Source organism: Oncorhynchus nerka, linkage group LG3 (assembly GCF_034236695.1).
Source record: "Oncorhynchus nerka isolate Pitt River linkage group LG3, Oner_Uvic_2.0, whole genome shotgun sequence".
Taxonomy (NCBI): domain Eukaryota; kingdom Metazoa; phylum Chordata; class Actinopteri; order Salmoniformes; family Salmonidae; genus Oncorhynchus; species Oncorhynchus nerka.
The window spans coordinates 57,681,901-57,696,758 of record NC_088398.1 but is presented as its reverse complement, the minus strand read 5'-3'; the positions used below and the strand labels follow the sequence as shown (position 1 = coordinate 57,696,758).

Below are 14,858 nucleotides of genomic sequence, written 5' to 3'. Positions count from 1 at the left end.
ACTGCTGTTCACAAATGCTATATACAAATGCTGTATATATATATATATATCTCACTACCATTCCCCCTATGACCATCCCTATCTCCTCTCTCCCCTCCAGGCCATGAGTTGCTGTCAGAGCTGCAGCAGCGGAGGTTTAATGGGTCAGAGGGAGGTGGTGTGGCCTGGTCCCCCATGGATGACGAGCTACTGGCCCAGCCACAGGTACAATAGAATAACTGCATTTTTCCCAGAGGGAACTTCAGTTATGGCAAGTCGGATAAGATGTAAAGATTATAGTAAACATATAACATCAAAATTCACACATAACATACAAATACTATACAAGATAAACTATTATTTCAGGTCATGAAGCTGCTGGACTCCCTCAGGGAACAGTACACTAAGTACCAGGAGGTGTGTCGCCAACGCAGCAAACGATCCCAGCTGGAGGAGATACAGACCAAGGTCATGCAGGTACTGCACACACACTACACACACCCAAACCCACTGCACAATGCCAACTTCATCAACACCTCCCTAGTGCCCTACACACACTGCCCTATGATATCACACTCTGGATACACACTACACACACCCAAACCCACTGCACAATGCCAACATCATCAACACCTCCCTAGTACCCTACACACACTGCCCTATGATATCACACTCTGGATACACACTACACACACCCAAACCCACTGCACAATGCCAACATCATCAACACCTCCCTAGTACCCTACACACACTGCCCTATATCACACTCTGGATACACACTACACACACCCAAACCCACTGCACAATGCCAACATCATCAACACCTCCCTAGTACCCTACACACACTGCCCTATGATATCACACTCTGGATACACACTACACACACCCAAACCCACTGCACAATGCCAACATCATCAACACCTCCCTAGTACCCTACACACACTGCCCTATATCACACTCTGGATACACACTACACACACCCAAACCCACTGCACAATGCCAACATCATCAACACCTCCCTAGTGCCCTACACACACTGCCCTATGATATCACACTCTGGATACACACTACACACACCCAAACCCACTGCACAATGCCAACATCATCAACACCTCCCTAGTGCCCTACACACACTGCCCTATATCACACTCTGGATACACACTACACACACCCAAACCCACTGCACAATGCCAACATCATCAACACCTCCCTAGTGCCCTACACACACTGCCCTATGATATCACACTCTGGATACACACTACACACACCCAAACCCACTGCACAATGCCAACATCATCAACACCTCCCTAGTGCCTTACACACACTGCCCTATATCACACTCTGGATACACACTACACACACCCAAACCCACTGCACAATGCCAACATCATCAACACCTCCCTAGTGCCCTACACACACTGCCCTATGATATCACACTCTGGATACACACTACACACACCCAAACCCACTGCACAATGCCAACATCATCAACACCTCCCTAGTGCCCTACACACACTGCCCTATGATATCACACTCTGGATACACACTACACACACCCAAACCCACTGCACAATGCCAACATCATCAACACCTCCCTAGTGCCTTACACACACTGCCCTATATCACACTCTGGATACACACACCCAAACCCACTGCACAATGCCAACATCATCAACACCTCCCTAGTGCCCTACACACACTGCCCTATATCACACTCTGGATACACACTACACACACCCAAACCCACTGCACAATGCCAACATCATCAACACCTCCCTAGTACCCTACACACACTGCCCTATATCACACTCTGGATACACACTACACACACCCAAACCCACTGCACAATGCCAACATCATCAACACCTCCCTAGTACCCTACACACACTGCCCTATATCACACTCTGGATACACACTACACACACACCAACATACTACACACACCCAAACCCACTGCACATTGCCAACATCATCAACACCTGCCTAGTGCCCTACACACACTGCCCTAATGGCATCAAAACACCAGCATGGTGAAATACTGATGCCAGGATTCAAACAAATGCAGATTACAGACATCTCACTGCCTTGACTTTAGCCCAATACCTTCAACAACAGCAGCCTAGTGACCCAGACAGAGAAACAAATGCAGATTACAGACATCTCACTGCCTTGACTTTAGCCCAATACCTTCAACAACAGCAGCCTAGTGACCAGACAGAGAAACAAATGCAGACTACAAGACATCTCACTGCCTTGACTTTAGCCCAATACCTTCAACAACAGCAGCCTAGTGAACAGACAGAGAAACAAATGCAGATTACAGACATCTCACTGCCTTGACTTTAGCCCAATACCTTCAACAACAGCAGCCTAGTGAACAGACAGAGAAACAAATGCAGATTTACACTCGTCACGATATAGGGTTTTAACATTTGGACACTGATAGCGTCTAAATTGGAACGCAGTGGCTGTACAGTGACATGCTATACATGACGTCAGAGGTCAGGGTCTCTGTTTCACAGCTCTGTATGGGTTTTGACGACAGACATTCTGAACTTGAACACAACATGCGTCAAGAAGCTGCCCTCGTCCCTCCCGCTAATTGGGCAACGTTTTCACATTTTTGTGAGGGAAAGGCTGTAAATTACGAGGACTATGTATTTTGAAAGATGATACGTTGAGGATTATAATAAATGCTGCATTGATGTCATACAAGCAAGCCAAAAGTGCACCTCATATTTCCATATCATAAAACTTGTGTATACACTGAGTATACCAAAAATTAGGAACATCTTCCTAATATGGAGTTGCAACCCCCCCACATAGGAAACTGTTGAGCATTAAAAAAAACAGCAGCGTTACAGTTCTTGACACAAACCTGGCACCTACTATCATACCCTGTTCAAAGGCACTTAAATATTTTGTCTTGCCAATTCACCAGTGTAATGTTTGGTTTCAGTCTTGTCAGGTGAACTGTTGTGTCCTCACCTTCAGTCTAATAATTGTCCCATATCTAGTGGGCCCTGGTCAAAAGTAGTGCACTATATAGGGAAAAGATAGTGATTTGAGACAAAGCCAGGATGAGCAGTCAGCACACATGGCTGCATCTCAGCACACTTTCTCCTTGGCAGCTGGCACTATCTCATTTCCTGTCTGTAACCATGAAGGGAAAATGCCTTTTCTCCCATTGGCCGATAGATTTAACTCTACTTTAGCATCTAAAACAGTTGTTCTCCGTACTCCGTCATGTGCAACTGATCATTTGCACTATGTTCTTATTATTCCTCCCATATAGGCTACCACCTGTCGATTTGCCTGATACCCTTAGGGGCACTAGTACACCAGGCTGAGAACCGCTGATCTAAAGGTGTCAGCATTTTGAATGTTTTCCAGTGCAAAAGGAAGTTATAAGGAAGTGAACAGCTCCTTCAATATGATGTGATGTGTTCCATGGAATGGATGGATTCTATTTTAGATTCTAGATCCTAACGGAATGAGCAGTCTGTTGCTATGGGGATGAAGATGTTGTTCTGTAGGATGATGGATTAGTTTGGGGGGTTTGGCCTAGTTCTTATCTGCTGGGAGTAGAGATGTAGTGCTGTGTAGCGAGTGGGGGAGTAGTTTGGAAGCTGTGTTTCTCCCAGCGATATAGGAGACAGGCGGGAGAATTGCTTAGCAAGGCTAAAGGATGATGCTGAACACCTCTGTCAAACTCAACACTGAACCATTTTATCATCCCTCTTTCAAAGTTCAGTGGATTCTAACACCTCTTCTTGATCCTCCTTAAATAATTCTGTATTTTAACCAGATGTTGAATTAGATTTATCATGTTATCCTTATCTTGTCCTGGGATGTCAGTTTCAAGTAGACACACACAGAAAACATTAGTACAATATATCGTGAACAATATTTACTTTTTAGCTAACTTGGCATAATATATTGCTATGCTGACACATGGTACACTGTTTTAACAATGAGCCTCATTATACAACATTTGAAATGCCAATACATGCTTTATATCACCTGCTAGCTTTTAAGTAGTGTTACCCGATTGAAACCCACACTGATTTACAGTTTTTCCAACCAATTAGGGACCTCTGATACCTGGAAGGTATTTCGTTGGTCGGCCTGGGGGAACTGATGAAGCATTTATCAATGATTGTGTCCAATGGGGTCTCTCTTGTTGCTATGCAGGTTGTGAATTGGCTGGAGGGGCCTGGCACAGAGCAGCTCCGAACACAGTGGGGGATCGGAGATTCTATCAGGGCCTCCCAGGCCCTACAGCAGAAACACGAGGAGATGGAAAGCCAACACAGCGTAAGGACAGAATAAAACAACACAACATATTTTATTTTACCTTTATTTAAATAGGCAAGTCAGTTAAGAACAAATTCTTATTTTCAATGACGGCCTAGGAACAGTGGGTTAACTGCCTGTTCAGGGGCAGAACGACAGATTTGTACCTTGTCAGCTCGGGGGTTTGAACTTGCAACCTTCCGGTTACTAGTCCACCGCTCTAACCACTAGGCTACCACACAACTCAAGACACATAGTTGGCCAGAAGACACAAGAGATAGAGAGCAAACACAGCGTAAGGACACCACAGACACGATAACACCACAGACACAGCTCTGTTACACCACTCATTGTTCAGTGTTCATACTCACTTACAGAGAAGAGTTGTGGAGATAGATAGCTGCTAGTTATCTCTCACTGCAGTAGAAGTACATGTCTGAAGTGTCTTGAAGATCCCAATAATTAGGTCACTGAATATGATTATAGATTTAGATTGTTAGGACGAATGTGTTAGCTGCCAGGAGACTGTAGTGAAGACACTTGGCAGAAGACATACTGTTCTATAAGTGCTTTTCATAGATCAGTACGCTCTGGGCTGAGAAGCAGGGGCAAAGCGGTACTAGACTAAAACTATGGAATAAAACTGATGTAGGTAAACCATTGACATAAATAAGGTACAATGTTTACATCTGGAAAAGGTTTGTGTGATTTCACTAACAAAACAACAGCTGGCATTAGTATTTTCCTGCTCAATCACCAGAGTCAGTCCAGGCCAGGAAGTGACTGCAGCAGCAACAGCTGTGGGGTGTAACTAATGTCTCTCCTGGCTGGGTTTATATCAAAGACCCTGATGAATCATTGTTCTGGGCTGGAGCGTGCCCCGTTGACCGGAACAGGGAAAGCTGGCCAGGGTGAATTGAAGGCTAAAGCCAGAGCGAGGTCAAAGCTAAGATTGACGATTAGGCTAGAGACACCCACACCGGCAGAGAGCGACACCCACACCGGCAGAGAGCGACGCCCACACCGGCAGAGAGCGACGCCCACACCGGCAGAGAGCGACGCCCACACCGGCAGAGAGCGACGCCCACACCGGCAGAGAGCGACGCCCACACCGGCAGAGAGCGACGCCCACACCGGCAGAGAGCGACACCCACACCGGCAGAGAGCGACACCCACACCGGCAGAGAGCGACACCCACACCGGCAGAGAGCGACACCCACACCGGCAGAGAGCGACACCCACACTGTCAAGAGAGCGAGAGCCTTGTTGTGGTGTTATATCCCACAGCCTTCAGCAGGTGGAGCTATTGATCTGAATGTTTAGTGTTCTCTAAGTAATAATGACAGTACAAAAGCATTCAACTCAATTACTGTACACAGTAGGTCTGAACTGAACATGAACAACTTTGATACAGAAACAATTTGTATTGTTGGTATACAGTATTAGCACAACCTTCTGTGTTTGCTGGTATGAATTGTGACTCCACAAAATAAGTTATTTGTTTTGTAGTGTCTGACTCTTCTGCTCTGTAATAACGCATGTGTTATTGGTTGTGTATATACAGTGGGGCAAAAAAGTATTTAGTCAACCACCAATTGTGCAAGTTATCCCACTTAAAAAGATGAGAGGCCTGTAATTTTCATCATAGGTACACTCCAACTATGACAGACAAAATTAGAACAAAAATCCAGAAAAACACATTGTAGGATTTTTTATGAATTTATTTGCAAATTATGGTGGAAAATAAGTATTTGGTCAATAACAAAAGTTTATCTCAATACTTTGTTATATACCCTTTGTTGGCAATGACAGAGGTCAAACGTTTTCTGTAAGTCTTCACAAGGTTTTCACACACTGTTGCTGATATTTTGGCCCATTCCTCCATGCAGATCTCCTCTAGAGCAGTGATGTTTTGGGGCTGTTGCTGGGCAACACGGACTTTCAAATCCCTCCAAAGATTTTCTATGGGGTTGAGATCTGGAGACTGGCTAGGCCACTCCAGGACCTTGAAATGCTTCTTACGAAGCCACTCCTTCGTTGCCCGGGCGGTGTGTTTGGGATCATTGTCATGCTGAAAAACCCAGCCACGTTTCATCTTCAATGCCCTTGCTGATGGAAGGAGGTTTTCACTCAAAATCTCACGATGCATGGCCCCATTCATTCTTTCCCTTACACGGATCAGTCGTCCTGGTCCCTTTGCAGAAAAACAGCCCCAAAGCATGATGTTTCCACCCCCATGCTTCACAGTAGGTATGGTGTTCTTTGGATGCAACTCAGCATTCTTTGTCCTCCAAACACGACGAGTTGAGTTTTTACAAAAAAGTTCTATTTTGGTTTCATCTGACCATATGACATTCTCCCAATCTTCTTCTGGATCATCCAAATGCTCTCTAGCAAACTTCAGACGGGCCTGGACATGTACTGGCTTAAGCAGGGGGACACGTCTGGCACTGCAGGATTTGAGTCCCTGGCGGCGTAGTGTGTTACTGATGGTAGGCTTTGTTACTTTGGTCCCAGCTCTCTGCAGGTCATTCACTAGGTCCCCCCGTGTGGTTCTGGGATTTTTCCTTGCCGTTCTTGTGATCATTTTGACCCCACGAGGTGAGATCTTGCGTGGAGCCCCAGATCGAGGGAGATAATCAGTGGTCTTGTATGTCTTCCATTTCCTAATAATTGCTCCCACAGTTGATTTCTTCAAACCAAGCTGCTTACCTATTGCAGATTCAGTCTTCCCAGCCTGGTGCAGGTCTACAATTTTGTTTCTGGTGTCCTTTGACAGCTCTTTGGTCTTGGCCATAGTGGAGTTTGGAGTGTGACTGTTTGAGGTTGTGGACAGGTGTCTTTTATACTGATAACAAGTTCAAACCGGTGCCATTAATACAGGTAATGAGTGGAGGACAGAGGAGCCTCTTAAAGAAGAAGTTACAGGTCTGTGAGAGCCAGAAATCTTGCTTGTTTGTAGGTGACCAAATACTTATTTTCCACCATAATTTGCAAATAAATTCATTAAAAATCCTACAATGTGATTTTCTGTATTTTTTTTCTCATTTTGTCTGTCATAGTTGAAGTGTACCTATGATGAAAATTACAGGCCTCTCTCATCTTTTTAAGTGGGAGAACTTGCACAGTTGGTGGCTGACTAAATACTTTTTTGCCCCACTGTACATGATTGCTTGCTGTGTATGACAACTTATTTTGTATTTTTAAAATGTATTTCACCTTTATTTAACTAGGCAAGTCAGTTAAGAACAAATTCTTATTTTCAATGACGGCCCAGGGGCAGAACGACAGATTTGTACTTTGTCAGCTCTGGAGTTTAAATAATGTGTTATTGGTTGTGTATATACAGGATTGCTTGCTGTGTATGATAATGTGTTATTGGTTGTGTATATACAGGATTGCTTGCTGTGTATGATAATGTGTTATTGGTTGTGTATCCACAGGAGTGGTTTGCGGTGTAATAATGTGTGGGTTATTGGTTGTGTATCCACAGGAGTGGTTTGCGGTGTAATAATGTGTGGGTTGTTGGTTGTGTATCCACAGGAGTGGTTTGCGGTGTAATAATGTGTGTGTTATTGGTTGTGTATCCACAGGAGTGGTTTGCGGTGTAATAATGTGTGTGTTATTGGTTGTGTATCCACAGGAGTGGTTTGCGGTGTAATAATGTGTGTGTTATTGGTTGTGTATCCACAGGAGTGGTTTGCGGTGTAATAATGTGTGCGTTATTGGTTGTGTATCCACAGGAGTGGTTTGCGGTGTAATAATGTGTGTGTTATTGGTTGTGTATCCACAGGAGTGGTTTGCGGTGTACGTGGAGCTGAACCAGCAGATAGCAGCGTTGCTGAGTGCTGGAGACGAGGAGGACCTCGTGGAGCTGAAGGGTCTTCAGCAGCAGCTCAGTGATGTCTGTTACAGACAGGCCAGCCAACTGGAGTCCAGGCAGAACGTACTGCAGTCAGCACACGAGTTCCACGGCACCGCACAGGATGTATGTTTCATGGATTCATTCATTGATTGATTGAATTTATTTGATAATAGCAAAATACCTATACAGCCAAGAACAAGAGCGACAGTGATTCTTACTCTAAATCACCAAGTCATTACCTAGGGCCAGTCCCTTGGCATTTGTGTACTGTAGATCGATATGTGAAAGCAATATGGCAACAATCAGATGGCAAGATGGAGCTACCACCACCCATATTGCTTACACTTATCAAGTCCTCCAATCTACTTTGGGATTCAGTCATAATAATATAGACTAACTGTATGGACTACAGCTTTGTGTTGCCTTTGGACTAACGCCCCAGTTTACCCTCGCAGCTGTCCCAGCAACTGGATGGTCTACTGGGCATGCTCTGTGCAGACGTGGCCCCCACTGACGGGGCTGCCATCCAACAAACACTCAAACACCTCGAGGAGAAACTCAAGAGTGTTGGTAAGCACAATTCTATTATTATATTCATACTGTTCATTTTTGTAATGTTATTATTCATTTATTATTTTTAAATGAAACACACTCTGTCTTATTACAGTTGAAGTCGGAAGTTTACATACACCTTAGCCAAATACATTTAAACTCAGTTTTTCACCATTCCTGACATTTAATCCTAGTAAAAATGTCCTGTCTTAGGTCAGTTAGGATCATCACTTTATTTTAAGAAAGTGAAATGTCAGAATAATAGTAGAGAGAATGATTTATTTCAGCTTTTATTTCTTTCATCACATTCCCAGTGGGTCAGAAGTTAACATACACTCAATTAGTATTTGGTAGCATTGCATTTAAATTGTTTAACTTGGGTCAAACGTTTCGGGTAGCCTTCTACAAGCTCCCCACAATAAGTTGGGTGAATTGTGGCCCATTTCTCCTGACAGATCTGGTGTAACTGAGTCAGGTGTGTAGGCCTCCTTCCTCACACAGGCGCTTTCAGTTCTGCCCACAAATGTTCTATAGGATTGAGGTCAGGGCTTTGTGATAGCCACTCCAATACCTTGACTTTTTTATCCTTAAGCCATTTTGCCACAACTTTGGAAGTATGCTTGGGATCATTGTCCATTAGGAAGACCCATTTGTAACCAAGTTTTAACTTCCTGACTGATGTCTTGAGATGTTGCTTTAATATATCCATATACTTTTCCTGCCTCATGATCCCATCTATTTTGTGAAGTGCAACTGTCCCTCCTGCAACAAAGCACCCCCACAACTTGATGCTGCCACCCCTGTGCTTCACGGTTGGGATGGTGTTATTTGGCTTGCAAGCATCCCCCTTTTTCCACCAAACATAACGATGGTCATTATGGCCAAACAGTTCTATTTTTGTTTCATCAGACCAGAGGACATTTCTCCAAAAAGTACGATCTTTGTCCCTATGTGCAGTTGCAAACAGTAGTCTGGCTTTTTTTATGACGGTTTTGGAGCAGTGGCTTCTTCCTTGCTGAGCGGCCTTTCGGGTTACGTCGATATTGGACTCATTTTACTGTGGATATAGATACTTTTGTACCTGTTTCCTCCAGCATCTTCACATGGTCCTTTTGCTGTTGTTCTGGGAATGATTTGCACTTTTTGCACCAAAGTACGTTCATCTCTAGGAGACAGAACGAGTCTCCTTCCTGAGCGATATGACAGCTGCGTGGTCCCATGGTGTTTATACTTGCGTACTATTGTTTGTACAGATGAACGTGGTACCTTCAGGCATTTGGAAATTGCTCCCAAGGATGAACCAGACTTGTGGAGGTCTACAATGTTTTTTCTGGGGTCTTGGCTGATTTCCTTTGATTTTCCCACGATGTCAAGTAAAGAGGCACTGAGTTTGAAGGTAGGCCTTGAAATACATCCACAGGTACACCTCCAATGGACTCAAATGATGTCAAGTAGCCTATCAGAAGCTTCTAAAGCCATGACATCATTTTCTGGAATTGTCCAAGATGTTTAAAGGCACAGTCAACTTAGTGTATGTAAACTTCTGATCCACTGGAATTGTGATACAGTGAAATAATCAGTCTGTAAACAATTGTTGGAAACACGACTTGTGTCATGCACAAAGTAGATGTCCTAAACGACAAACTATCGTTTGTTAACAATAAATGTGTGGAGTGGTTGAAAAACGAGTTTTAATGACTCCAACCTAAGTGTATGTAAACCTCCGACTTCAACTGTAGATGGATAACTGCAAGAATAAAGTTTGGTTAGAATATTTTCTAACTATCAGTAGTGTTAGTTTGGTTATTGAGTAATATTCTCTGCCGTGATGCTCTGTCCAGAGGGATCCCTGGCAGGCCTGAGGGAGAAAGGGCAGGTCGTGATGGATCAGATGTCCAACCAGACAACCTGGTCCTATGGGAAGGACGTGCCCATTGAAAACAAAGAAAACATTGATCATATCCAAGGAGTTATGGAGGACATGCAACTCCGGAAACAAAGGTTTACCCAGATGTCTTTTTTCCTGAGCCTGCAGGGCTGCAGCTGCTCCAGATAATGCTGAAGTTGTTTACAAAGCTTCCACGAGTCAGACAATTTCTGTAATATCATAGAATTTTGGCCTTTGCCATGGATATTGACATAGAAATGACCATTGTCATGTTTTAAGAGTGTTTTGGTTCTGTCTAGATGTGAAGACATGGTGGATGTGAGGAGACTGAAGATGCTTCAGATGGTCCAGCTTTTCAAGTGTGAGGAAGATGCATCACAGGTCAGTCTATGGACCTTCCCTTCTTCATCTCTGTCTGTCTGTTTGTTAGTTTCATCTTTGGTTCTGGGTTGCATATTTTAACACATCACTGATGTGTTGTATTGTTATTATTGACATATTGTTTTTGTTGTTAAGAAGACCTTGTAAACCTCATACCTGTGTTGATTCTCAGGCGGTGGAGTGGCTTGGTGAGCTGCTGGATGCTCTCCTGAAGACCCACATCAGGCTCGGGGACGATGCACAGGAAACCAAAGTGCTGCTGGAGAAACACAAGAAATTTGTGGATGTTGCACAGGTACTGATCTCTCGTGACAAGCTGTTGACATACATGTACAGAACACAACCCTGAACACAACCCTGTGCATCTCCCTCTTTCTCTGTGTTTCAGAGCACCTATGACTACGGCCGTCAGCTGCTTCAGGCGACGGTGGTGTTGTGTCAGTCTCTACGCTGCACCACACGCTCCTCCGGTGACACCCTGCCACGCCTCAACCGGGTCTGGAAACAGTTCACTGTCACCTCTGAGGAGAGGGTCCATCGGCTAGAAATGGCCTGCTCTTTCCACACCGCAGCTGAGAAGGTGGGTGGAGAATGGACAATAGTTACTGTGTAAAGAATGAGACACCAAGAAAAGGCTTTCTCCCTGCCTAAAGCTTATTTGAGCCTATGGAAAACCTACAGGTTGTGAGGTTTCATGACAGAAGGTAGTGATGACAGGCAACACTCAAGCCAACATTTTAGGTAAACAATTAGCAACTAAACTCCAGAGCAGCCTCTTTAATGATCAGTGTTGTAGTGAGTCCAGTCTCGAGACCATATATTGAGTGTCTCAGTCTTGTCTCTGTGTTGGACACGTTTTTACTTAGTCTTGACTCGTCTCGGACAATGAGGACTCGTAATTTCTTCCCGAGAGCAGTCGAGACCAGCAGAGTAAAAGACTAATAATTATCAGCTCCCATTCAGTCAGCAATAAAACCACTTTGCCAGGCCAAACAACCACACTCCTTTCATGAAACTGACACTCTGTTTGTGACTCTCTGTTTGTGACACTCTGTTTGTGACACTCTGTTTGTGACTCTCTGTTTGTGACTCTCTGTTTGTGACTCTCTGTTTGTGGCTCTCTGTTTGTGACACTCTCTTTGTGGCTCTCTGTTTGTGGCTCACTGTTTGTGGCTCACTGTTTGTGGGGCTCACTGTTTGTGGGGCTCACTGTTTGGCTCACTGTTTGTGGCTCTCTGTTTGTGGCTCTCTGTTTGTGGCTCTCTGTTTGTGGCTCTCTGTTTGTGGCTCTCTGTTTGTGGCTCTCTCTTTGTGGCTCTCTCTTTGTGGCTCTCTTGTGGCTCTCTCTTTGTGGCTCTCTGTTTGTGGCTCTCTGTTTGTGGCTCTCTGTTTGTGGCTCTCTCTTTGTGGCTCTCTCTTTGTGGCTCTCTCTTTGTGGCTCTCTCTTTGTGGCTCTCTCTTTGTGGCTCTCTCTTTGTGGCTCTCTGTTTGTGGCTCTCTGTTTGTGGCTCTCTGTTTGTGGCTCTCTCTTTGTGGCTCTCTCTTTGTGGCTCTCTGTTTGTGGCTCTCTCTTTGTGGCTCTCTCTTTGTGGCTCTCTGTTTTCACCATTCTGAATGTCTAAAGAATCCATATGTTCTGAAATATGAACACAACACTGTCTTCTCCATCCCAGGTGCTGGTCCAAACCAGCCCAGAGCAGGGTGATCTCCCAGTGGAGTTTGAGCAGGAGACCTATGAGGAGGTGGAGACGGTGGGGAAGGCTCTACTGGACAGACTCACTGTCCCTGTTATATTCCCAGATGGGTAAGAAACAGAGGACAGGTCACACTAAAACCTGCATGACTTTAGTGACTCCCTGAAACTTGTCATGGTGCGGGTTAACGTCAATGCCGGTAAAGTTATTTCCAATTTACTCCTCAAGTACCAAACTTAATTTACACTGGCAACTGATGTTATCCATCCACTATAACCATTTATCAACGTCATAGTGTACATGAAGATGTTTGAAGATCTAATGATGCATGCCACTTTAAGAGGAGAACTGATGCCTTGTTGTTGATTCCTTCCCTATGTCCCCCTTTAGGAGTGAGCAGTACTTCGGCAGCCCAGGAGACATGGCGTCCTCTGCTGTACACATCCGGGACAAGATGAAGCTGGTGGAGGACAGGAAACTGACTCTGCACGAGGAAGATGAAGAAGACGTTGAGCAGCTACATTATGATCAGATACATGACCAGGACAAAGAACTACAAGATGATGAAGAACTACAAGATGACCAGGAACTACAAGAAGTGGACAAAGAACTACAAGATGGAGAGGAACTGGAACTGGAGACGGACACTCAGAAAAGCTAATGGAGCACCTTCAACAGCTAACCTAGTCCCAGATCAGTTTGTGCTGTCTCGACGACATCCTATGGCCATTGGCGTGACAATCATAGGAGTTTACAAGACAGCATAAACAGATCTGGGACCAGGCTACAGAACCGCAGCAGCCAGCAGTCCACCAGAGATTCAGGACAGGAAAGAACACCTCTGACCTTTGTCATCATGTCAACACAGCGCCTGACCATCACGTGCTCCAAAACTAAAATCCTGTCAATCACCTGGTGTGACTGCATTCCTTCCATCTGTTGTACTCTGCCTCGCCAAGCCATATTAACTTACTAAGAGCAGTTAAAGATAGAATATGGTTCTGAGATCAACTTACATTGCTTACCGCACATGACATGGAGATGAGGGGAGGAAACAAAAATGAAGAGGCTGAAAGCACTGACTGAACTGAAATGGACTATTTCCCTTAAAGCTTTACCTTGCCTGTCGCTTGTCCCTCTTAAGTCGCGTAAACACTGCACGTAGCCCAGGGCTCGTTTTCAACCAGGGTTAAGGTTGGCCCTGGGCTAAGAACATGTAGTGTGAAAAGCCCTTAAGACAGTTGACTCAAGCTTTTACATGGTGCTACTAAACCTTCTAGAATGTACAGAAAGCAAAGCATTCATCTATCTCTCCTTTTCCCTTACAGGTGCTGTAGAGTTTCTAGGCCGTTCTCTTTGTCAAACTGCCTTGTTTGACTATAAGCAATGTATTTTATATTTTTATTTCTTCCCCCGCAATACCTTGACGTGTAAAAAGATGTGCCAGTAATGTAAATTCATTCTGAAGGCGTTTGAATAAGGCACTAACTGCCCAGCCGACTGTTTCCGGTGTAGACAGACTGTTGTATATTGCGCAGATGGATGGGCGCCGTCAACCAGCTTTTAAGACATTTAGGCTATGTTACTTGTATGCATCAAGGTACAATTTAAAATCAGAGCTTTGTTATAAGCCTAGATTAGAGTGGTAGATCCAGGGCTTTTGTTTTTATTAATAAAATGGGATTTGGAAAAATGATGCTTCATCTCTTCATAGTTGTCATTCTAATGTATACATAAAGTACATACGCCGTTTGCATTGTGAGGCATGCTATTGAAATATTAATTATATTTATTTTGTTTTGTATATTATGTATTTTACATATCAGTGCTTGTCATAATGCTTGTTGTTTTTAGGTTTGCGAGGCTAATCATGTATTTCTTGAAAATTGGGGTCCTGCGAAATAAACAAGCAAACATTTGAAAGATTTCTTGGAGAGAATGTAATCATTTTACCATTGTCTTGTAAGACTATGCTTAACACATGGCAATGTTGTCTTCCACACATACAGTACACAAGATATGACATCATGCTTAACATTTTATTTTACACAAAAGTTATTCTGTAAAATAAGCCTAACTTTACCAGTTGTCAGATTGAATAGGATATTTGAAGGCTTTCAAAAAAGCTGCTAAGCATTCACAAATCAAGGTGTGTGTAGTCAGTGCAGTAGCAGTATGAGAATGGGCAAAATTCAAACTGTCG

The 14,858-nt window shown here is 44.0% G+C and overlaps 1 protein-coding gene across 5 annotated transcripts in view; it reads left to right on the top strand.

Annotated features, from left to right (window-relative positions):
* sestd1 (SEC14 and spectrin domains 1) overlaps positions 1-14,582 on the top strand; it is a 38,838-nt gene extending 24,256 nt beyond the window's left edge. For 4 of the 5 annotated variants that reach the window (XM_029637378.2, XM_029637369.2, XM_065013707.1 and 1 more), the window contains 11 exons: positions 101-204; positions 346-456; positions 4,174-4,296; positions 8,069-8,263; positions 8,596-8,710; positions 10,534-10,693; positions 10,880-10,961; positions 11,134-11,256; positions 11,350-11,541; positions 12,635-12,765; positions 13,046-14,582. In XM_029637378.2, the coding sequence (XP_029493238.2) occupies positions 101-204; positions 346-456; positions 4,174-4,296; positions 8,069-8,263; positions 8,596-8,710; positions 10,534-10,693; positions 10,880-10,961; positions 11,134-11,256; positions 11,350-11,541; positions 12,635-12,765; positions 13,046-13,316 (1,607 nt within the window). In that variant the 3' untranslated portion in view covers positions 13,317-14,582. The remainder of the gene's footprint in view (positions 1-100; positions 205-345; positions 457-4,173; positions 4,297-8,068; positions 8,264-8,595; positions 8,711-10,533; positions 10,694-10,879; positions 10,962-11,133; positions 11,257-11,349; positions 11,542-12,634; positions 12,766-13,045) is intronic. The other variant, XM_029637388.2, reaches the window with a different exon arrangement.
* Positions 14,583-14,858: the final 276 nt, after the last annotated feature.